Source organism: Harpegnathos saltator, unplaced genomic scaffold (assembly GCF_003227715.2).
Source record: "Harpegnathos saltator strain DR-91 unplaced genomic scaffold, Hsal_v8.6 scaffold845, whole genome shotgun sequence".
NCBI classification, from domain to species: Eukaryota; Metazoa; Arthropoda; class Insecta; order Hymenoptera; family Formicidae; genus Harpegnathos; species Harpegnathos saltator.
This window is the reverse complement of record NW_020230699.1, coordinates 731,894-756,276: the sequence shown is the minus strand read 5'-3', so window position 1 is coordinate 756,276 and position 24,383 is coordinate 731,894. Positions and strand designations below refer to the sequence as shown.

The 24,383-nt window shown below is 48.4% G+C and overlaps 1 protein-coding gene across 6 annotated transcripts in view; it reads left to right on the top strand.

Moving 5' to 3' along the window:
• Positions 1-24,383, top strand: part of LOC105185583 (low affinity immunoglobulin epsilon Fc receptor) — a 147,249-nt gene that overhangs the window by 65,420 nt on the left and 57,446 nt on the right. For all 6 annotated transcript variants that reach the window (XM_025307323.1, XM_025307322.1, XM_025307320.1 and 3 more), the window contains one exon: positions 14,016-14,303. In XM_025307323.1, coding sequence (XP_025163108.1) covers positions 14,016-14,303 — 288 coding nt within the window. The remainder of the gene's footprint in view (positions 1-14,015; positions 14,304-24,383) is intronic.

Sequence of the window (24,383 nt, the reverse complement as noted above, 5' to 3'; positions counted from 1 at the left end):
TTATGAAAAAGGAATTAAAAAAATGCATATTTTTCTTTTCCGCCTACATTCGCAACGTGAACGTGTCATCAGCGTACGCCGAATAAATATCTTTTTATCTTTTGGATATTTTTTCACTGTGCGTATGTGTAGAAAATCAAAGAGAACTCTCAACTCTCTCTCTCTCTCTCTCTCTCTCTCTCCCTTTCGCTCTCTTCATGCACGCCACGTTTGAATCGTACTCGTTCATTAATTGTCTCATTGTATCTTGCTAATGAAAATTTCCTGCTACGGCGGGCGACTAATTTTACGAGAGCGTTTTTATGAAAAGGATACGTACGTTCCTTTGCGAAGAAACCTATAAAATCATGGCAATTCTTCTCGCGGCGACCTGGCGCGCCTGCGTCTTTGATCTTCCATGTGACTCCGGCGCCGGCATATTCGGGTCACCGACCGTCCTTTCGACGACTTGACGTCAAAGGTGCGTGCAAAAGCGGGTGGGACCTTAGGTGGCCGTCGCCGCGCGGTGTGACGTTCTTCGCTCGTGAGTCTCGTTTAAATTCTGCACTAATTAAACCCAAATCCCATTCACTTCTCGTGCAGACGTCTCTGCCTGAATACGAATTCGGAGCTGTGTGCTTTCTAATGGTCCAGCATTAACGGGTTCTGTGTACCGCGTGCAGCGTTGTCGTCGACGTCGCGTCGCGTCTTCACCACGCCACGATGGAAACACACCTCTAGCGCGGAGAGAGACGATGTATCCGCAAAATCCGCACGGATAATCGAGAAAATGCAAGTCGATCGACTGATGAATTGATGTTAATGTCGCGCGTGTCACGAACGGGTTCGTCGCGCCGCGCACTTCATCGGACTGACAAGTAATTACAAGTACATAATTACGTGCGCGTTATAAATACTCAGCCTCTGACGAAACAGAAGCTGTGCAGGCGCCGTAGCAAAATCCTGATGAATTGTCAGGTATTTTCGGGTAGAGACACGCAGAGGTTCTTTGTGAAACAGCCTTCGTGAAAGGCCGATGATTGATTAAAATAAGCGGAATTGGATTCGGAAGCATCCGGTGACGTAGCGTGACGTGAAAATTGAGCGGAAAATTTGGAGCTGCGCTCATACGCGGGGCGATGTAATAATCGAACAGCTCGAGCGTGAAATAGCGCTTGTTAAATCTGAAATCTTCGAACATGTTGAAGCAATAAGCAATTATTCTCTTTTTACGAGCGGCGATGAATACGCTGGCTGTTCCGACCGGCTAATTTACGCAGCCGCGCCCGCCCGCGCACGCCAAGATTATCTCATCGACGTTTAATAACAAGGAGTTGCGCGAGCGCACGCGCGATAAATTTGCAAACCGGGTGGCTCGTCGACGTTGCTGCTGAAAGTTGTCGAATGCGAGTTGTGCCTCGCGTTGAGAAAGCTCATGAAAATCGCCGCCGCCGCCCTGTTATATTTTACGCGAATTCTTGCCGACGTTCGCCGTCGAGCGGCGCGCAATTTCGTCAGGAGCGGGACGCGCTTCGCTCCTAATGCACTCGCGCAATTATGAAATCACGAGTCTCGCGCGAGACGCGCGGAAACGCGGGCGTGAAAAGCCAGACGGGAAATCTCCGCTCTCTGCCGCGGAATTCCCTTTGTCCGAGGGAAACGTAAGAAGTCGTGAGTGGCCGACTCGACAAATTATTATCAGTCGCACTCGAGCCACTCCGCCGCTTCTTTCCTGTCAAACCGTGAAATGGGCGCGTATATATCAGAGGAACGACAGCGGCGCCGGCGACGACACTTTCCCTCGGAAGCGCCATCGCGCTGAAATATCGGCGAGCTCTGTTCAACCGGTTCACACGCAATTTTCCGCGCCGGACCGTGCATCATCGCGAGCTTCTCGCGGCTTTGCGACAATCCTGAATAAAGTAATATGATTATCGTAACGTGTCTACCGCTAAGAATATCGCTTGCGTAATTACTCGTTGCGCTCTCGCGTCGTCTTCGCCGTCGGCAGTCGTGTTAACCCTTTGAGGCATAGTGTTAAGTATTACCGTCCTGTTTATTCTCACATTTTCACGAAATGTTTCATACTTGAGAGTTTCTTGCGTTTTTCAGCCTCTTATATGATATGGGAACATACATGAAAGGTTGGAAAGTGTTTTGCATAAGTTGTTCATTTATTATAAATAAACAAAGTATGAAAAATACACATTTTTGCAGAAAAAAATCATTTTCCACGAACTACGAGCGAATTTTTTGCTCGAAATCAAGATTTGGGCGTTTTTTGAGTCGCTGAATCTGAGGCCCAAATTTCAACATTAATTTTCCAAGATGGCGGGTCATAGAATTTTTATTAAATTAGCTAAAATTGTACTCTGGTTAGTTTTTGAGGTCGCTGATTACGAATCTGAGGTCCAAATTCCAAAATTAATTTTCCAAGTTGGCGGACTCAACATTACCGTGATTTTTCACATTTGTGGCCGCCATTTTGAATTTTGAAAATCTGACAACGAATTCGTCATCAGCGACTCCGGAGCCCCCGTGTATAAATTTTCATGTGATTCGGAGAAATACGTGCCTCAAAGGGTTAAGGGAACATGTTCCTCCGCGCTTATCGCGTTTCGTACTTAATGCGGGAAATTTATATCGACTCGGCGTTTAGCTCTCTCATTAAGACTGATTTTCACTAACCGACGGCAAACGGCAGGATCCCCGTCAATCTCCCGTCAAAACATCCGCCTCAATGCTTCTACCCGAGGCTATTCGCGGTATCCATCACTGCCACATGTTTCAATTTTACAATTAAGAGGAACACTAATCGATGGAGAATTGACAGACTCCTGGGTCCGCCGCATTATGTCGATAACATCGGCATGAGGGTAATCAGTCGGACCATGCGTCGTTAATTAATGCGAGAAAGCAACTGTAGCAATTAACGACGAGGGGAAAGTCACGGTGCTTCGGCTCGTCCGATCCGATTCGAAACCTTCGGCCGCTGCGATAAATTGGCGTGGCAAAATTTTTCAAAGACGCCGCCTCAATTTGTTGCACATCTCACATGTGTTCCGAATATACATCTTAATCTCACGCCTTGCCGTTAATTGGTTCGTCTTGTCGTAGAATATTCCGTCGAAATGTTCTCCGAACAATGCTCCGAACGAGCAATGAGAACCAGCCTTTTTTCGCACAGTCTTTCTTCACGGATAAATCGCCTTATGTAAATTTCACGGATAAATCGCTGACTTTTCTCGATCTCAACTCACGGATTATTCTTTCGTATTCTTTCGTATATATTTTTCTTATCCAGAGATAGCGCGTTACATAGAGAATATCGTGTAAATCATCGTCGCTTCGATGCGATAAATCTTACTTAGGCGTCGTTCAACAAAGAGCCTGTCAGCCGGCGCATTGAATTCACGTAACGGCTTGCGCAAGTGCTTCTTTGTTGGCGGAATAAGGAATCGCGGATAACTGCTGCAGGGAGAAGCGCGAGTTCAGACATTCGTCGAGCCTCCCGCTGGCGATTAATGAGCGACACGAGGTCGCGACTCGCAATCGTAACGCCGGCTCTCATCATTACGCGCCGTTTAACAAGTCGGGATTAGCTCGGCGCGTCCGTGACGCGCGCAAAGATTCAGAAAGACATTTACGAGCGGCGTCTCGCCATTGACGGCGAAAACGTGCCTCGCAGCCGTACAACGCCGCCATATACAATACCGCCGCCTCTGTTTGCCATTACTTAAGGCACTTGTCACGTACGAGAACGGGCGCGTATATACAAAACGCCGGCGTTTACACTGGATCTTTCGCTATTTACGCCGTATAAATCTCGCGATTGCGCCCCGCGCTTTTCTCCCGGAAGAAGATACGCCTCTAAACACGTAGCCCCATCAGCCAGCCGTTCGTCGTCCTCGGAGCATCCTCGCCTCGTCCCGAAATCTAGCCGAATCTACTCGTTCCAGCGGCTCTCGGGAACACTGCGTTTGAATCCGTCCCGCATCCGCGAGGGGATGCGCGCCGTCGCGGGAACGCGATGTCTTGCTCAGCCCGGGTTTTCCGAATCAGGGGATGCGCGCGATACCGGTCGCTGATCCGCGTACGGCGGCGGGGAAAAGTTTCGCTCGTTAAAATTGCGTCTTTTGACATGTTTCAAGGAAAGTTGCCTGACGTAAGAACAATATTCTCGTGAAAATTGCATTTTCCTTGAAAATCCGACTTGTGACAATGATAATGACGTGATTTCTATTTAGAAATGGGACGCTAACGTATTAAACGTAAAATGGAATGTTTGATCGAGTTTTAATCTGAGATTTAATACCTTGATCAACTGCGAAACAGAGACCGAGAACGTCAAACCTTTAGAGGGCCGGCATTTCAGATGCAAGATTCCCCGAAGAAAATCGACAAAAAATGTACTTTATATCGTATATTCATCGTATACAAAGTACTGATCACGGAGGGTAAAGACAATGTTAAAATTTTCAAATTTGAAAAAGAAATAAGTCTCTAGAGGTTTTCAGCGAGATCGCTGAATAAAATGGAGCTGTCAGCAGTTTGTAAATTATGAGAATAGCGTAGTTATATCGCGCAAAAGATTCCGAGAAATGTTCCCTAATATGATAATGCTCTCCTTCAGCGTTATCCGGAGCCAACGACGTGGACGTAGAGAGTGTGTAGTGTATGTGCGTGTATTGTCATATGTATGTATGTGCGTGTATGTGTGAACACGTAATCATTTACTTACATATTTCCGCTAACTCGCGTTTATGAGGAAAAAAATTGCAAATAGGGGGAAGGGGAGAGGGGTGGGGGAGGGCAGGGGGTACAAACTTGTATCTGGATATATGAATATCTATACACAGATAAGTAGATGAATGTCGAACATGAATGCAACCGACTGTTGTCTACCACCACTGTAGTGGTTTTCCGGCCCTCTGAAGGTTAAAGATCGCGTTGAAAATAATCGGCCTTAAGCACAATACATACATCTTGTTTTCCGAGCGGTCGCGCGGGAAATCTAATAGGAATTAATGCGGCGTTAAAGTTATGTCAGAACGCACTGAATAATTCACGCATCCGCGCTCACGGGGGCATCCCCGTGCGGATGATTTGTGTCAGCCACATGAGATTTCACGCCTTTTTAACGCGAAGGATCCCGCGCTCGATCGATTTCGCGGCGAGTCCGCGTCGAGGCGAACGCCGACGAAACGAAATTCATACGAACACGCCACGTTGGAATAGGTAATCGAACGGCTTGATTCCTCTCTTTGCAAGTCAAACAGCCGCGTCTCGCCTTGCGCGAACTTCATACTGCATTTTACAGTCGCGGCCGAGCCAGTCTCGGATCTTTAACGAACTGCGTCGCGTCGGAAGAAAGATAATCAAATTTGCGAGACGCATTTCGTCGGACGTCGCGCGAACTTTCATAATCGCGTCTCAACATTTTGGCAAAATATGCGTTCTGATCCTTTGAATCGGACAACAACAACGAAAAACTTCCTTTCGCTGAAAAGAGGAAACCGGAAAAGGGACAAAGAAGACGGGGGGTAATCTCCTTTTTTTATTGCAACTTTACCAAGCAATTTTCGGGAAAATACGCGTTAATGTTTCGAACAGAATGTTTCAGCGAGACAGCCAGAAACTTCCTCCTGCTGAGGAAAAAGAAAAAGGAACGGGAATGGGGGTGACGCGGGGAGAGGGATGGAAATGTTCTCTCCTTACGTTCTTATTATAGTTTCACCGAGCCCGCGGGATCATCATTTCCGGCGTATTCCCAAGCGAAGCTTTTCCGGAAACGGCTTATAGTCGGTCCTGCCTTTCTCATACATGAGGTTATCAAAGGGACTTCCTGTAAATGAAATCTAGGCAACTCCCACCCCGAGCGTGGATCTCCCAAGAGGAGGAATTGCCGCGGCGAGTCATCGGATAGCGAGACTATCCAAGATCGTTTTCGGGTTTAAGAGACGACATCTCGCAGCTCGCAAACACTTCCGATACGCTTAGAGATGTTTATGCGCTTTCTATCATCCGTTACCACCGAGTTTCCGCGAGACATTCATCTCCTCGAAATATTTATCAGATGGTCGAGATGGTAAACACGACCCGACTCATCATTAATTTCAATCAATCTTGTCTCAGTCGACTCGGGACATGGCAAAGAGTTACTCCGAAGTTTATCCACGAGAAGAAAAGAAAACGATTGATTGAGTCAACAATGAACGAGCTTCGAACTGGTTTTGATCGAAGGTAACGAAACGTCTACTTCTCAGATTCCAAATTTAGTTCATTCGCGAATCGGAAACTCTGTCTCCGTCGGCAGAAACGCGTTTGAAACGATTCGCTTATATACTCGCGTCGGTTCAATCGACTCATTTTCTCACCGGTGCTAGAGTGAGAAAGGAATCGGATTGGGGTTACTCAGATTTGCCGTTATTCCGAAACGTGCACATCGCGAAGACTTGCGAAATATGCGAGGAATCGAACACCAACGCTCTTATCAAATTTTCAAGTCACACCCACACGAGAGCACGAGAGCGCCGCGTATAAGCGTGTAGCGGTCTCTTTTTATATCGTTATAATCCCGTAGATACAAGCGCGCGCGTGCGCGCGTCATAAATTATTTCGCAGCTACGAGCCGGCGAGCCAATACTACCTCCATAACTCGCGCTATAATAGGACAACATTGACTCCGATGCAATAATAGCCTCGCGTTCGAACGCGTACGATGCTTTTATTAGAGCTCCGCGTTCGTTCGCTCCAGAATTTAGATCCAATTACGGTAAAAGCGTATCGCCCGCCCGCCCGCTCGCTCGCTCGCTCGCTCGCTCGCTCGCGCTATCGCCGACCGCGCCGCGCGGTTATCTTAAAATCTCGTAAAACATTCAGAGAATCGTCTGAGGAAATAGTCCGGGAAACGTAGTTCCGAAAGTCATTGAATTATGAAGCGGGGACAATGGATTACGGAACGGTAAGTTTCCGCGGCCGGCGCGCCGGATGAGAGCGAGCAGCGGAGACGCGAAACTTGCAAATCAGTTTGGGCACACGGCGGACGGGTTCTACCTGCGTTCCGTTTTAATGCGCGCTATCCTTGTCACACGCTCCCTCGCGAGGGTGCGGGAGCGAGAGGGAGAAAAAGAGGAGGGTGAGAGAGGGTGAGAGAGGGTGAGAGCGAAGCTTAAATCACTCCCGGGGACGCTCGCGCGTTCCCAACAGCCGTAACGATTTCTTCGGCCGCGACGACGCCGTGAGACGACGAGGACGAGGATGAGGGCGAGGACGAGTCGATCTTGCGCTTCCAGCTTCTCAAGAGAGCTCGATCCAGGAAGCGAAGCGTTTTCCATCGAATTTTCCGCTCGAACTGGGAGCCCGCTCGAAGGGGACTCGCAAAGACCTGGATTCGCTCCTCTCGGCCAGCAATTTCGGGAAGAACTCTCACTCGGACTTTGCTATCCCCGCTCGGCCGCGTCCTCGTCCTCGTCCTCGTGCTCGTCCGCTCGATCATGATTTTCGGCACGTCGGCCATCTTGGGACGTGCGGTTCCCGCAGTTCTCTGGATATTTCGTTTGGTATTTCGGATATGTGAAATGGCCTCTTCGTAAAATTGCGCGCGCGTCTTTATTCCGTGAGGAAGGCTGAACGCCAAGAGAGCGCGTCGCGCGACACGAACGACGCGCTGGGAGCGAATTGGGTTGATTGTATCCTCTCGATCATCGAAGCGCGCTCGTCTTTCTTTCTTAGCTCGTCTCTCGATTTTTTGTCCGATCAAACGACCGCGCATGATTTCGACCGCGGTGGGTCGAATGCGGAAACGCGGAATAATTAAGTGGCTTACGAGGCGGAGGAGAGAGCGCTTCTCCCGCGCGTTCTCTTTCGCAGGGAAGCGCGACGACCGTCGAATTTTCGCCCTGGAGGGCTTCCAAATTCCATCGTTCTCTTTTATGCTTCCGTTCATGCGCGAAGATATCGAGAATTCTTCTTTCGAACGTTACGCTCCTGGCGACGCTCCGAGCACTCGGCCGGGATAATTTCCCGCTTTCGACGAAAATATTTCGGATTTCCTGGCAGCGTTGCTTTATTCTACCTCGAAATAAGTTCTATCCCGCCGAGTAGAAGATGCCACGCTGCGGCTCGCTCGCAGCCGCTTTGTTTGTTCTACACGAGGCGGTCGAAATTCCGCTTCGACGGGGGGCGGCGTTCCGCCCGGCATCCGAGAGAGAGAGAGAGAGAGAGAGAGAGAGAGAGCGGCTCTCTCGCGAATTCTCCGGTGCCGAAGGATTCACCTGCGCCGTGGAACTCGCGTCTGCCCGGAAAACGCGTCTCTCGGATGCCGGATTAGCGAGATCCGCGCGCCGGTGGTTTTCCGCGGATTTGCATCTCTCCCGGTGGAGCGAGTCTCGTGTACGTCATAGGAAATCCGTTCAATCTGTTGCGCGGCGTGACCCGTGTGACCCACCTGCGATTTCTTTCGGTTTGTCCATTCTCATCGTGGCGTCCAGCTCCTCTGCGCGAGTGCAGGACGCGCTCTTTACGCCTCGGAATTTTATCTGCGAGCTGGCAGTCGCGAATCGATCTCTTGGGGAATCCGACTCTATCTTTGACCTCTTCAGCAGCGAATTGATGGAGAGCGGAAGAAAACGATTGAATTTTCCTAAGTGATAGAGGACCACGACATCAGCGGATCATGTGACGAAATATCCCTTTGTGGGATTTCCCGGTGAACGTTTATTCGCAGGACCGCTCGTTCTATCTTTGTTCACAGTGTTCGTATTAAAAGAGAGAGAGAGAGAAAGAGAGAGAGAGAGAGAGATTGAACGTATCTAAACACACACATGTAAGGACTACATCAATGTTTCGGTATTCCTGAATATGTTAATCCCCTCTTGACTCGCGGAGCGCTCTCTCAAATCGACGAGACACAAGATCGATGCTTCGCTGAAATCACAAACGCTGTCACGCGTGAGCATAGAAAATTACTTGAACATAAAAGATTTTCACCGACTTCAAACTTATAACACATCTCATTTCCTTTATTTAAACATATATATCACACAATGCGAGCGCGAGTCTTTGTTGCATCAGCAAGTCACGTAAATCGAGGAAGTTTGAGACTATCCGGCGAGCTATATTCTCAAGGCGCGAAATAGTTGGTACAATTCCGTTAATAATTGTGAATAATATAATTCAATTCTACTGCTGCGATCAATCGTTATCCAATTATCGTTATCAATAATAGCTGAGTTACATAGAAACGTAAAATATGATGGAAGTTTTCGTATCGACGCGGCACTTTCGCACACTTTTCGACGTGATAAACGATAAAATCCGCCTGGCGAATGTTTTCGGGGTCGCCCGCGTGATTACCTCGAAATTTTTTTGCCGCTGAAAACAGATGGAAACGGTTTGCCGGTGGGGTATTTTGTTGCGCGATGTTTTATCATTTTTCCGATATCGAGCAACCGGCTCGTTGTGTGTCCTGTTGTCTTGTGGAAGCGCACACACGCGCGCGCGCGCGCTCGCTCTCTCCAGAATTGTTCTAATTGTCGCAACGGCAAATATTAGCTTTGGCCGTGTTTGACTTTCGCGTGATGCCAAGCAGAAAATTCGGACGATACGTTATTATCGCTCGCGCGACTCGCGTCCGATATTTTCCGATCGGTATTTTTGCCGATTTCTCTCCGAGGGAGCGTATCAATGCCATTTAAATGAACGTCCCGATTTGTTTTACATACAATCATGTAATTTTTGCGAATGAAGGTGCACACGCGTGCGATATGCTTTGCAAATTCAGATCATTAAATCAGCATATCCGTTCCGAATTGGGGACAAAAAGGAGAGAAAATCGCGCAGCTGTGACGAGGCAGCGGGAACGGAATTTGCAAGTTGCGGGCGCGTAATTCCCTACCGTCCGACCCGTTTGAAAAATCGTCCGAGGAACTGCGTTACATTAAAACAATACATTTATCCCCGCTTGGTGTTTGCACAATCAACACTAAGCGCGGGGAGTGAACGAAGCGCAATTGTCGCGGTGCGATCGCGGCCCAGAGAGAGGCGTTGTTGACAACCGATGGATGCCGAGCGCGGATGAAACGCGCGACGAGGACGAGTGTCCGGTTACCTTAATGAACAAATTAGTCTGCGCGCGAAGGCAAGGCTAACGAGATTCCGCGTTGGCGCGCACGCGCCAGGCAAGAAGATCCCCGGTGACTTTGTTTGAAAATCCTTGCCGGGGCATCACCTCCGTGTCGGAAGGCTGATCCTTTGCGGTCAAGCCGAGCGTGCATTTTCCGGCTCGCGCCAAGTATAACAAGAAAACGACGCGGCGCGTTGCTTGTTTGCCGCCGCCGCGGCTGCTTCTTCATAATGGGATCAACGTCTGCGCGGGATTTAATTATAGCGGGCCCCTGTCCGGAATAACTGTTTGACGAGCCGGTCTCCGTCCGGTAATGGGGATGGAGGGGAGGGGAGAAAAAGAAGAAGAAGAAGAGTAAGAGAAATGGGAAAGCCGGGAAGAGAAGTAACGCGGAGTCGCGCGATACAATCGATCCAATTCAATTACGAGGACTAACCGCGCCGGCGAACAGGCTTACAGGATAGAAGTCGATGTAATTGCACTCGTCCTCGATGCCGGACCTCGCCGAAAATTGGATTCCTAGCCGCCGCAAATCCTTCAACAGCTCCCGCGATCCCGCGTACACAGCTCCACGGTACCTTTAATCATTCGTTGCCGCGTTCTCCTTTGAAGTCGCGCGAAATCCGCCGGTTTTCATAGAATCACCGTAGGGCGAATTAAGACCTGTTCTTCTTATCCTTTCTTTTTTTTTTTTCCTTAGCAGAAATAATTGAATTTGCCGTGGCATAATCAACATGCGTGAGATAATCAACGAACGCATCGAGTTAAGACGCGATAAAGGCCAGAAATGCTCGGCCAGAGTATATTTTTTGTCGCAGGCAGTCTGAATTTGATGTTATAACAAGCGTAAAGCTTCCCTCTCGCTCCTCTCCCCTTTCCCACATGTGTCTCTCAATGCAATGATAATAGTTTATTTTTCTATACATTTAATTTCATTTATATGTTTTAATTAATTAATCAATTAATTAATTCACCTCGTATAGTAATTTCCACATATTTTGTTTTAACAGAATTTGCACATCTCTCTTTTTGCATTTGTATCATATTTATATATTTATATATTTATGTACCATGACACATGATAATCTCTGCGGTTGAAATATCAAAATATTATACAAAGTGATCCATCGTGACCAAAGTTGTTTGACTTTAAAAAAGGGGCGAGGAAAGGCGATTTTGCGTCTGGTCTTGCGTTCAGTCTTTCGTCTCCGAGATATTTTCTCGAACAACACTTGTTACACATGTGTACGTATTCTCTATATTTTAACAGTTCCCCCTTGATATGTTGATTGACAAATTCGAATGAGAAAGAAAATTTTTGCGACGAGAACGCGTTAGAAGATAGCGGATAGGTGTCACTAGGACTTAACTCGAAGGAACTTGGCGAGCGAGTCTGGGCAGACGCTCGTCCTCAACGGGGAGTTGGCCGATATTAGCGATATCTAATCAGCGATTCCTCCGTTTGGTCGCGCACGACGATCGATGGCGCTTGGACGTTGATCGTGCCTTACGCGACGCGACGTCGAGTGGTTTGCGAATCCTTCCGTCCGTCGTCGACGCCGCGTATTCATGTGGTGGTACGTGTAGGCGGCCGGCGATTCGCGCACGCTCTTCGACATCAAACGCAGACGAGACGCAGGTCACTCTAATAATGAAGTGTCCTGCGGGCCCGACAGTCCAGTCCTGCGCTGTTCCCACATTAAGAGCACGCTCGCTCGTGTTTACGTTACTCGATACGTCCGAGCTGAAGGCGAACGGCCGCGCCTTTAATCACTTCGGACGCGACCGCCAGCGGCGCACAGCAACTTAGTTCTAACCGTGTTATTAGATCCTACGTGCGCTCTGATATCGCTTGTCGACGTCGATACCGCGATATGCCGTTTATTCTCTCGAGGATCATTTTTTTCGCTGGAATCGGGATCTTACGTGCGCTTTGGTATCAACCGTCGACGATGCTTGGACTGATCGCGGACGGGGATGGTTGTCTACACTGAGGAGGAAAAATTTAGTATCTCTAACAAAACTGTTTAGTAGTTAGGCATTTTTTAATAGCAACCAAATATCTTGTCTTGTGTAACAAAATATTTAGTTGTCTCAAGTGAATATATTTTTCTGCTTCGTTCTCTGGAGCAAATGATTTTGTTCTTGGACTTCATATGTAAAAATTAAGCATTTTAGTTATTTTATGGATAAAAATTACATAATAACGAAATATTATTTTACATAAACTAAAGTAATGCCCAATGGATACTATTTTGTCTTTCTGTGCACTAAAATTTAGATTTTATATATTAAGAAAAAGTTATAGTATTTTTAACAAAATTCATACAGCTAAAGCTTTCTGGTTGCTATAACAAAAGTATTACGTTATACGAACAAACCGTGATCAAACGAGATATTTGTTTACAGGAACTAAACTAAGTTTTGTCGGGCATATTTTAACCAAATTATTTTGTTGTTACAACAAAATTTTGGCTCACGCAACGAAATATATATAAATATATATTAATATATATAAATATATATTTATAGTTTGTCTTCCAATGGAAGACAAATTTCCGCCATTGGGCAAGACTAGGGTTGCCAACTGCCCGGTTTTGACCCGGACTGTCAGGTTTTCAAAAGTCTTGTCCAGTGTCCGGTTAACAAGTCAAACCGGACGTCATATGTCCGGTTTTTAAGTCATATCCAATCAATGGAATGAGAGTTCAGATTTTAGCAACGTTTCTCCGTTTCAAGCGCCTACAAACGAAAAGCCATCCAGTAGATGATCTGCCGATCCATCATTCCATACATATTAAAAAAGTAATAGTTTATTATTTTATTCAATCAAATCTTTATAAAATTGTTTGGAAATTGATATTGTACATAAATTCTTGCGATATTTTGTTAATTATTATTTCTGTCCGGTTTAGTCCGCTTTGGATCTGTTACCAAAGAAGAAATGCCCGGTAATTTTAACTTTTGGACTTGGCAACCCCAGGCAAGGCCGATGCGTTCTGAAACTCGAGAAAGATTACGAACGACCTGTCCATGATTGCCCATTATTATCGTATACGAGCGAGAGTATCGCTGATGAATTGCGGTAATTCAATCGATACTCTTGACGCAGCGCTAACGACAATGACGAGTGAAGTAATACGAAATCTCGCGAACCGTCTCTCGCCGTCGTTTCGCTGCACTTTGACTTCTGCGTACAAAATCGGACGACCTTTATCCCTCTGCGAGCGCCCGAGATCGTTTCGGACACGACAGCTCTTTTCCCCTCGGACCTGACGAGCTCAGATCGTATAATCGGCGTCAATCTATCGATCCTCCTCCGCCACGCTGACACGAACACGACGGATCCTTCACGCCCATCACCGAACGCCCATCTCATCCGGGCATGGATCGCGTATATCTTCACACTCGCAAGATGCACATGCGATGCATCCTGCAGGAAGAAGATTGCCCCTCGACCGTCGGCGACCCCGACCGAGCTATTGAGCTCTTCCGTCTTCAAAGTAAAGAAAGAAAAAAAAGGGGAGACAGCGAGGAGTCGCGTCGCAGAAAATGAAAGAAAGATGTAAAGAGAAAGAGAGAGAGAGAGAGAGAGAGAGAGAGAGAGAGAGAGAGAGAGAGAGACAGAGAGAGAGAGAGAGAGAGAGAGGGAAAGAAAGAGAGACAGAAAAGAGGAAGAGAGAAAGAGAGAAAACTGACGATACGAGAAACGAAACAAGACCGACACGAGAGAAAGGAGAATAAAAGAACGGCGGGAGAGAAGCGAAGCGAAGCGAGTAAGGCGAGACGAGACGAGAGCAAAGACGAAGTAGGAATGCGGACCGAATAAGGACCGAGAGCATCGATATCGTAAGATCGGGAGGATGTTGTCGACTGATCACAAGAGCGAGTCTCTCTTTCTGTCTTCCAGGCACGGCGGAGACGAGCGCGGTACAGGCGCTCTTGGCCCGGTATCTTCAGCGTCGTCTTCAGGGCTCTCAGCTGTCGACGCCGCCGCCGCCGTCGGTCCTCTTCAGTAACGATCACCGGGCCCGCGTGAGACAGGCCAGCCAGAGGTCACCCAGCAACAGTCTCTCGCAAAATGTCAGCGACAAGGACGGGGACCAACACGTCTCTGACGATTACGACGATTACGAGGACGACCTCGAGGGCTACGAGGACAGCGAAAGGAGCAGGACCAGATTCGACCTCCTGGCGGGTAAAATCGCGACTCACCTTGAACAGTAACGTCCTTGAACGGACGTGGGTGGAGGGAGCGAGGAAGAGGGGGAGAGAGAGGGAGAGAGAGAGAGAGAGAGAGAGAGAGAGAGAGAGAGAGAGTGGGCTTATTGTGTCGTGGTGTACGTTAATTGACGGTCCTGATGCTTGTCAGTGTCACGTTCATTGTTTGTTCCTTCCTCCCTCCTTTTTCAACAGCGATAGAGATTCCGCCGTCCTTGCTCGGTGGAATACGAGCGACGAGGCGATGTGGCACGGCTTTGCCTTTGTCGATATACGCTCGTAGAGCTCGTGGTTCAGGTGAAGAAGGGTCGCGCTTCTCATAAGTCTTAATCAGGGGGTAGAAAGCACGGAAGAGTAGGCGACGTTGTGCGAAAAAGGAATGTTCAGATAAGTGGCTGCGGCCTTCGCATTACATGAGACAGATGGTACAATAAAGAGCACGTGAAAAATGTCGGCAAAATTCTGCAAAATACCGCAAAGTATATACTTGGTCAGATCATGCTGGAGACTCTGTGTCGCTACTTCGTAGATCGCTTCAATATGAGCAAGAGAGAAAGAGAGAAAGAGGCTGCGTGCCGTAATCTACTTTCACAGTGCGACTTTCTAGAGCCGAAAACGAACATTGCACACTCGGAAGCAGTGCCTCTCGCGCGATGTCGACTCCTGAAGACGAGACACACGAAGTCTTCGAAGGTCTTTTCGAGAGCGACTCGCTGAGCGATGCTGCGTTATCCCTCTGGCGTGAAATTGCCCTCTGACACGGACGGACGGCCGGAGTAAATAAGAAAAAAGAGAAAGATGTCGAGCGTCGAGCTCGATAACGAGTCGATTATCAACGCGCCATTACGAGGCGCAATTTTGCGCGACGAATGATTGCGAAGAAAAACGCGCAAACGCGACGGGCGGGCGAGAACGCTCGCGCGCGATTCACGCGTCTGCGGCACGCAATTTCACTTCCGCCGAGCGCGAGCGAAATTATCGCCCTCGATCGCGACGGTAATGCGCCGACGAGGGTTTAGGGAAGCGTGCATTGACGTCACGATGTGCGCCCTGCTTTTGCCCCGCGGTCGCTACAGTCGCGCTGAACCGTGCTGAATCGTTCGTGATCGAGCGTAGCGCTGCTGCATCGATCATGCTGCACGCTCTAGATCACCCATGGTGTGTCGCCGTCACGCTTTTATGATCGCCGACGCTAATCCGGACCCCGTCGACTCTTCGGCGAATTCACATAATTCCCGCGATCCTCTCGGCCCCCAACCGGGGCCGGCTGCGATCGAAATTTTGCATTAAAAGAGGCGAAATTACAGCGCTGTTTATGAAGCGTGAATCGCTCCCTCCTCCTCCCCACTCCTCCCCCCCCCCCCCGCCCCCGGCTGCCGGAGCCCAAAGCAGCCCTATTAGCGTATTCGTTTTTCGTTTCGCCGTGATAGAAATTTCGTGTGAAGTAATCGACGGTATCGTATGTTATTGACAATATTGAACGTTGTTAACAATATTGTAACATTAAATGTATGCAAAGTATGTGTGAAGTCTATCGAAGCGTTTCGTTAAACGTTTACTCAATGCGATTCGTCCTTGCCGCTCGGGAAATACGAATCCACGGACTCAGCATTGTGTCGTTGCTTTTGTAGCGCAGAAGAAGTAATTTGGAAAAACCGAGACGCGTCTCAAAGAAATGACGAGATTGCACGCACAGCAAGGGCTCCAAGTTGATTCCTCGGAGAAAGACGGAGAGGAGGACTTAATAATAGAGAGGAGAGCGACATGAAAGATTGAGAAGGGAGCTGCGATTATTTATCGCCGGATGTGTCAGCGTCGTCGATGCCGAGTAATTGCCGATACGTCTTAAGGTGGGAAATGTACTTTTATGAGTCCGCCATAAAATACGGGGGCTATACGTTCGACTTAGGGGGAGATAACGCTATTATGGAAGGGCGCGAATGAGCTTCATTCGAGAGAATACGAAGCAACATTTATCCTGATATCTGTCGGGAATCGTTAGATGAGGGAATACAACTGGAAAATCCGAGCGAGAATCAGTAAAAAATAAGCAATATAGAGAGAGAGAGAGAGGGGGGGTGGGAGGAGGCGGAGGAAAGGAAGAGGAAAGAATGGTGATAAAAGTTGGGCAGGCGCGTAAAATCGAATAGAATCGACGTAGGATAGTTTTACGTTGTTCCTATCGGTTTTCTGTTTCAAAGCTTTGACGCGGCTTTCGCCGCCGCGACGTGCGGATGGATTTTTCGATCCGCGTAATGTCTGCTCCAGCGATTCGTTTCGCGCGGGATTGGACGATGATTTAATTTCTCATTGTTACCGCGGCGAAAGTTCGCCGTTCCGCGACTCCACTCACCCCATGCGAAATTCTCTTGACACGCTTAATTGCGCGCGCCGTAGTCGGCGGAATTGTTGTCGGCTAACAAAATCATTACTACCGCACGCGGCCTCGATGGTCGCTCTTGCTCGAACGCGGAATGTATTCCTCGAGATTTTCCGCGGCGGTTCGAGGAAGAAGAACACCGCGCGGAAAGCAGGAAAAACTTTGTTACGAACTTGCGGAATAACTATGAAATTCAATGGAGCGCGCGTATAGCGGCGAAAGGGTTAATTTAGCGGAACGACTTCTCCCTCTCTCTCCCTCTCTCTCTCTCTCTCTCTCTCTCTCTCTCTCTCTCTCTCTCTCCGATAAATGCCGTTGCATGATATATAAACTATACAGCATAATTGTAATCCCGACGGCAGAGCGATGTGATTGACGGACGATTAATATGTGATTAACGCGTGATCAATGAGAAATTTCATATCGCGTTCTAACCGTTATCCGTTCAGCAGAGAGCGGCGCTTCCTTGCGCTTCATTTGATGGGAAAACTTATCCCGTGATGACACGTGAAGCGCGTGCACTCGTTATAACATTCGTTGCGTGACGGCTGCTGAGACAGAGCGAAAGAACTGTCATTTTCGCGAGCGGCGCGACATAATGGGAACGATGCGGAGAAGAGCCGAAATTAATCGACACGCTCGGCATTGTGTCAATATTTCTCCCCCTCGTCTGCGCTTGTCCCCTTTATCTATTTCTCCGACGCTTTCATACACACACACACATACACACGTTCTCCCTTTCTCTCTCTCTCTCCGTCCCTTTTGTATCGGAGTGATTCCGCGAAAGCAATTCCTTTTTTACCGTCCGCGGCGATTTAACTCCGCGAATTCGATATTCCATTCGCCGTGCTGTCGTGGATTTAATTGAGCACAAGGGGTTTCGATATTCGTCGAATGCAATATGCAATCGAGCGACCTATCCAATCAAATCCTCGTATGCTGTCGACTGCACTCCCCGACGCGCGACGACGGACTGTTGATAAGTTTTATTCGTTACTCCTCCATTCTCTCTCTCTCTCTCTCTCTCTCACACGCCTGTCATGATTTCCTCCCGCGTTATCACGCGCTCGTCTTGAATTTAATTACGACGAGCCTCCCTTCTCCTCCTCCTCCTTCTCTAACACTCTGCCGTCCACCACCAACGTGGCTGTCGTCGTCTCGTTCGAAACTCGAATTTTTGTCTTGCTCACGCAAACAAAAACATCGGCCGAGTTAACGCGCTTTTGCCCGAAGAAAATGGAATTTCAGCGATTTTGGCGTTTCCATTGGCCGAAAGGCGTTTCGTTCGTTCATCATCGCGTTAACCCGATCGATCCTCTCCTTCCGTGCGATGAGCTGTCGGCTTGTGGAAGCTCGTAAGTTCTTCACATCACTTGTTGTGCTCAGCTCGTCGTGATTCGCGGCGGTACGGTATAATTCAGACGTAACCATCCCTCGCAACGGTGCGACGCTACTCCCACAGTTAACGCAAATATTCGCGACCTGTCGACTTTAAAAAATGGCGCTGTTATAGTCGCCGCGAGAGCGGGTTTCGTTTCAAATTTAAACTCGCATTCTCGATCAGTTTCCGTCCCGTACGTTCGTCGAGCCCTACAGTGCGCTTCTCCTCATCGTCCCTCCCTCTTCCGGTCGACAGAGGCGCGCGTGAGAATGTACACCGAGAGGCGTGTTTGCCGATTTCGGATTTGCAGACGACGAGGAGATAAAGAAGAAAGGAGATGCAGAAATGGAAACAGAGATTGACAGAGAGAGAGAGAGAGAGAGAGAGATAGGGTGCAAACGTGAGTATAAATCTCCGCGTGGCAAAGTGGTAGGGGGCGGAAATAGCATCGGAGAGAAACGCGACGGACACGTAGCGGAAGCTCCCAGTTTACGATGCTTGTCCGTTAGATTAGCGTCCGTCAGATCGATCGTCATTTCGCGGGGGGGAAGCGCATTTTCAGCTCTTCGCGTTCTCCTTTTTTCTCCCGCGCGTTTCACGCATCACCGTCCCTCTGCATGCGTGTGTTGTTACGTATATATTATTAAAAAATCTGGTCGCAAAATGTCGACGAGGAGCACTTGAGTCGAGCCGCTTGAAAGGGAGGGGAGAGTTACTGTGCGTAAATCATCAAAGAATCGACGCGTAAGTCCTCACCTGCCTTCCAGCTGCGATCGCGACTCACTTTTCGTGTTCGTCTTCGCCCTCTGAGATTGAGGGAAGTTACTTCCAAAGTTATTTTCGCGCAGCAGCGAACAATGACGATTTACTTAGGCTTCATCGTGGAGCGCTCGCTGCGAGCAGCGATAACCGGCCGAGGAACACCGAGCTCCACGATCCGTTTACGTTCGTCGGCGCGGCGCGGCACGGCGAAGCGGATTAAGACGACGACGTCGACATTTCCAGCGGCATTTCAAATTCGTGCGCGCGCGCGACGTTTGTTTCTCGATAATACGGAATGTCAAGAGCACCGGCTATACAACCCCATTTTCGCTTTTGCACTTTGTTCTTCCCTTCGCAGGCTGATTTCCGCGACCCGACGATGGAGGCTTCGCCGAAAGGAGGCGAGAACGAGAGAGCGAAGACGGATCTCTCGGTGAAGGGGGGGGGGAGGATGGCAGAGATGAAAGGAATCCGCCGGCGGTGCTTAAGATATCACCGCGATGCCCGGCCGTCTCTCAAAGGGAAATGCATTTGCATGCACGTGTGCGTACGTGCGTGCGCGCCTGCTTCGCACAAATATTCCCAGGGTCGCCGTAACGCGGAACAGCTTGACAAAGACAAATAATACGCGAGCTGCGCTCGCGAGTGCGTCCAATTTATGCAAACTTTTATGAAATTTTCATGAAGCGCGCCGACGCGACGCGCCAAGTTCACGCGCGGGGGGTTCGAGTGTCCCCCAAGTACGCTGGGGTGCTAATCTGACGTCGCTTAAGCGACCACATAGTCGCAGACACTACCCGAAGCGTCCTTGAAAACGCTATTTGTCATCGTCACATCGGCTCGCTCAAGCGAGCATACATACATATATAAGCGCGCATCGTTACGGATATCCGTGTCTTCCGTGGTAACTAAAGTTTAAGGTGGTTTATCCGGAGTATCTCGCCGCTACTTGTGAGGCAACGATATACGGTAGGAGGGCGGGGTGAGGGCGGCGAGACGCGAACGTGGACACGTTTGACTGGGCAGACGTGTTGCGTTTTTTCCACTGCAGTGGAAAAATCAAATTATAGGTCCTCAATTATAGCTCCGCCGCGCGAGCGCCATTGGTGGTCGGTGCTTCGGCCGGAAGACTGATTTAAATCCGTCATTTTTATCAGTCGACTACTGGTTCATTTCATCGCTTCCTTCGAGCGTGATTTTCTTCCCGAAACGGCGCTCGTAATTTTGCCCTTCTAAAAGCGCCGCACGTTACGTGGATGGCAGAAGATAGAGAAACGTATAGAATCATAAGAATTACACGAAAACGATGATACGACGATAATATACGATGATAATATTCGCATATTGGCAATATGAAATATGAAATATAAAACATATATCGTTCACAGTGTAACATTTTCTACAATGGTAACATATCCAATGAATCAGATTAAATTGACCGAAGTCTCTCGTATTACCTTGTGCGATAAGTAACTTCGGATATCCCGGGTAAAATGAAACATTGTATTTTTGTATCGTCATAATTTTGCGAGACTACGTAGTCGAACATCGTATATAAAAATGGTGGATATATCAATTCAAAAAATTACTATACCATACGATAAAATACAATCGTTCCATTTTATCTGAAAACCCGAAAGATTGCTTGTTACAAAAGTCAATACTTTTCTCCTTTGTTATTTTAATTTTTCATGTATGAAATATTGTTCAAAATCTTCCTAAAAAGAGAGAGAGAAAGAAAGCGCCTCTCTCTCTCTCTCTCTCTCTCTCTCTCTTCCAGCACAAAATGCGCTCGCGTGAATTGGCACTCCACACACGCACGCACAGACCGCGACACAGCTGAAAGATTATATTAGTACGCAGCCGAGAGAGAGAGAGAGAGAAACATCCTATGAGAAATAAATTGCATAAATCATCCCGAACTCGGCGGAGAGAGCATCCTCCAGTTGCGAAAGTGAGCGATTCATCATATCATTGTTGTGCGCGCAAGCACAATCTCACAGGCGCGGCGGCGATGCGTGTGGTGCGCACTCGCGTGCCAATCGTCCGAAACCGAAATTTTTTCGCAAAACGCGGGGGTCAATTCGTCGCTGACGCGTGAAACACACGGAAACGCGTGCAAGCCGATCGAAGTGTTACATTCGCACGACGAAAACTCGACGATCGCGTGCTTGAAATCACTCACGTCCCGATATCTGTCGGACGATTGTCCGCCTTGCGTTATTGTTCGGCAACAACACGCCGACACAGCCGAGATTATCGAGTCTGCAGTCTCGTATAACGCGTAGCGATCGATGTCGCGCGCATGCGAGCGCTCGCGCTTTTGTCGCGCTGAGCGGCCGATCAGCGTGCATTAAATTAAAGCTATACGTCATCGTTTATGACGCTGCGAGAAAGGCCTCCGCTCGCGGGAAATTGCCGAAACTGACGGTCGCCAACGGCGCGACGCTCTCTGAATAATTAATCCTTCATATCTTTGTCGTGTTTCCACGGGAAACGGATAAATCGAGAGAGAGAGAGAGAGAGAGAGAGAGAGGGAGAGAGGACGACAATGAACGCACATTCCGTGAAATTACACGTGCCAATCCTTCGGGATCGGAGATTGCCTGTCGAATCTTCTCCCTCTCTTGCTCTCATCACCCCTTTGTCGTTCATCTCCGCCTCTTCGCATATGTGTGTATTTTGATCACGTAGACAAGTGAATTCCAAGCCATTAATTTGTTGCCTGCAATTATATATGCAGAATACGTTGAGTGTGGAATACACGTTGATACACGTTGATTCTTCTCATTTGTTGCTCGATCACGTTGCTGGGGATGCTGAGAGGCGTCGAGAGTGAAAGGAAAATCGGGGGAAATTTTGTAGGAATAATCAAGAGCTGCGAGATTAAAAATCAAGATAGAAAAATATTCGGCGACGCGATGGCAGCCGGGGTTGCAGGTGTCGGTCGAGAATGCGAATCTGTTTGATGATATGCAATCGTAGAAGCGAAGGTTTTTTCGAGATCTCTCCCATCGGAGAATAAATGTCCCCGTTGGACGAAACGAGCGCGTTTTGGAACTTTCACAAAAAAATAGACGGACAATCTTTCGGTCCACGCGGTCGTACGAGTGCAATTCATTCGTATGACCGCGTATTACGGTCGGGCCGGTTCCGTAACTCGAATTGTGCTCGCTTGCGCGCCACTGAATGGGTTTTCATTCGCAGCTAACGCCCGTAATTTCGGCCGCTTGCAATTTGGCATTGTAGTTAATATGTGCTTCTATTTTGACCTGAAATTCAGAAATGTCGCGCAAAATCGAGACCCGCTGTTTAAGACTCGACATCGAGGCTCACGAAAATTGATGCCTGCCGACTCTCATTTCGATTTATCTTTCTTTCCGCGAAGAACAGGAGGAGGAAGTAAATATTTCATGGAGGGAGGGGGGGAGGGGGAAGGGAGAGCGAATCAATTACCGGGCTGTGTGCAATATCGCGCATCGAAGCTTTCCGGCCGAATTAAGCTGCAAAGGCAAATGAATAATAGAACTGTCTCTCCATTATTTCGCGAGAGAAAGTTCACTTTTAGCGAACGTTTTATCGGGAACACAGTCGTCGGGCTTGTTTAAAATTAAACGTCAAAAAATCGCGTCCAATAAAGCGGGAACAGCGTAACGCGCCGTGCGCTACTCGCGCGATACGATTGTATACGCGTATATGTGTGTGTGTGTGTGTGTGTGTGTGTGTGTGTGTGTTTGCATGGATGTCGGTATGATTAAAATTTTGCGGCGGAGAAATCAAAGCTGAATAAATTTCAACGGGACCGAGAGCGAAATTAATACAGCCGTCGTTGCGCGACGCGATGTTATTCCTTTCCTCTTTTATTTTCTACTCGTTCCTTCCTCCTCCGACCGCACTGCAAATAATAGTTCGCGCGCGAAGTGCATGTCGCTTCGATATTCATCCTACGCAAGTTCGCTTTCAATATTTATTTTATGCGTTACACAGGGGGAAGCGAAATGCGCGTCCGGCCGTTTTGCATGCGTACGAGGGATAATTTACAAATAGAGAAAACGTTTCGCAGTAGCGAGCGCGCAAGTACGCTCACGCACGCGCGGCATATTTTCGTCGTCCAATTTTCCCAACGTATGAGAGAAATGAGAGATCGGGAGGAAGCGGGCGGGGGGGAGAGAGAGAGAGAGAGAGAGAGAGAGAGAGAGAGAGAGAGAGAGAGAGAGAGAGAGAGAGCGCGCGCGAGTACGCACACACGAGTGGACACTTTTATTTCTTCATTATTTGTCAAGAAGGAAAAATGGAAGAGGCGACAAAGGGTTAACGGTTCGCTGTCTTGACAGCGACGTACAACGCTCTCACGACGTAATTATACGACGCCTACGGTTTCGCTGTTCCTTTTATTTTCTCTCCTCTCTTTTTGCTTTCTCTCTGCGTCCTTCGCTCCGCGTCGCTCCTTGTGAACCCTTTTGACCGTAGAAGGGGTCCGCGTTAGCCGCCGCGTCATGCGTGAAAAATAACGCGCGACGTGTTAACGTCAGCGCGGAAGGGGTGGCCGTCCGTAAGTACTGTAACAGGAAAATAGCCGAGTGAATATTCCTGAATTCAGCGCGCAATTTTCCCTGCACTTTGTCGCGCGACGTCATACCATTAAGCTTCATTATGCGCAAAAGCTCGGGCTTTAATCTTGATTTTCGTCGAGTATTCGCAAGACAGCTGCAACCAAATATTTCCGGCGCGCGCGTCGAAAAGAGGAACGTTGCTGCGCGCAAGTATACGCGCTTGACAATTCGCTGTCTCGATGCCGATCTCGATGTTCCTCGATGTTCGACGTCCGCTGCAAAGCCAGATATAAGGCCAGCAACATCCCCCTTTTCGTAGCATACGTTACGAGTTCTTTCTCCTGGCCCAAGAGGAATATCCGTAAAACCGTCAAATCCGCAAGATCGCGAAGCGTATTTACACTTCCGTCCGTCGTGCTAAGCTTGAGTTTTTGAATAAATCGATCGTGTTGCAAGATTTCTTTTTTTTTTTTTTTTTCCAAAGAACGGGACGAGAATATACACCCGCGCGTCCGTGTAAACTCACCTCCTTTCTTCGCAATGTTCCCTCATTGACCCTCGCGCTAAGGCAGGCACTTGCCGTGTAGAGTTATCCAGAAGCATCCAAGTGGCCGCGAGAGCACTTGCGCGCGAAGCGCGCTTTTCGTGCGCCGCGTCTTCCGACGGAGTAATTATATGATGACACGTTAGACTTGAAGATCATCGACAAAGTTAACACGAACTACGCCGCTGTGCGCAAAGACCCGACATTTTTCGTTTCAACTGGAGGTCTCTCTCTCTCTCTCTCTCTCTCTCTCTCTCTCGCGACTCGTCATCTCAGATAAAAAATGTAAATCAGACCTATTGACGAAAAGTTAAAGCGTATCCCGGAGATTCCTCTCCTTTCCCCAGCAAAAAGGAAGCGCGCTTCTCGACGCGAAATTTCGTGGTATAGTTCACTCGGATATTTAAACGAGGCCAAATTCGGCGAGCGTTACTTTC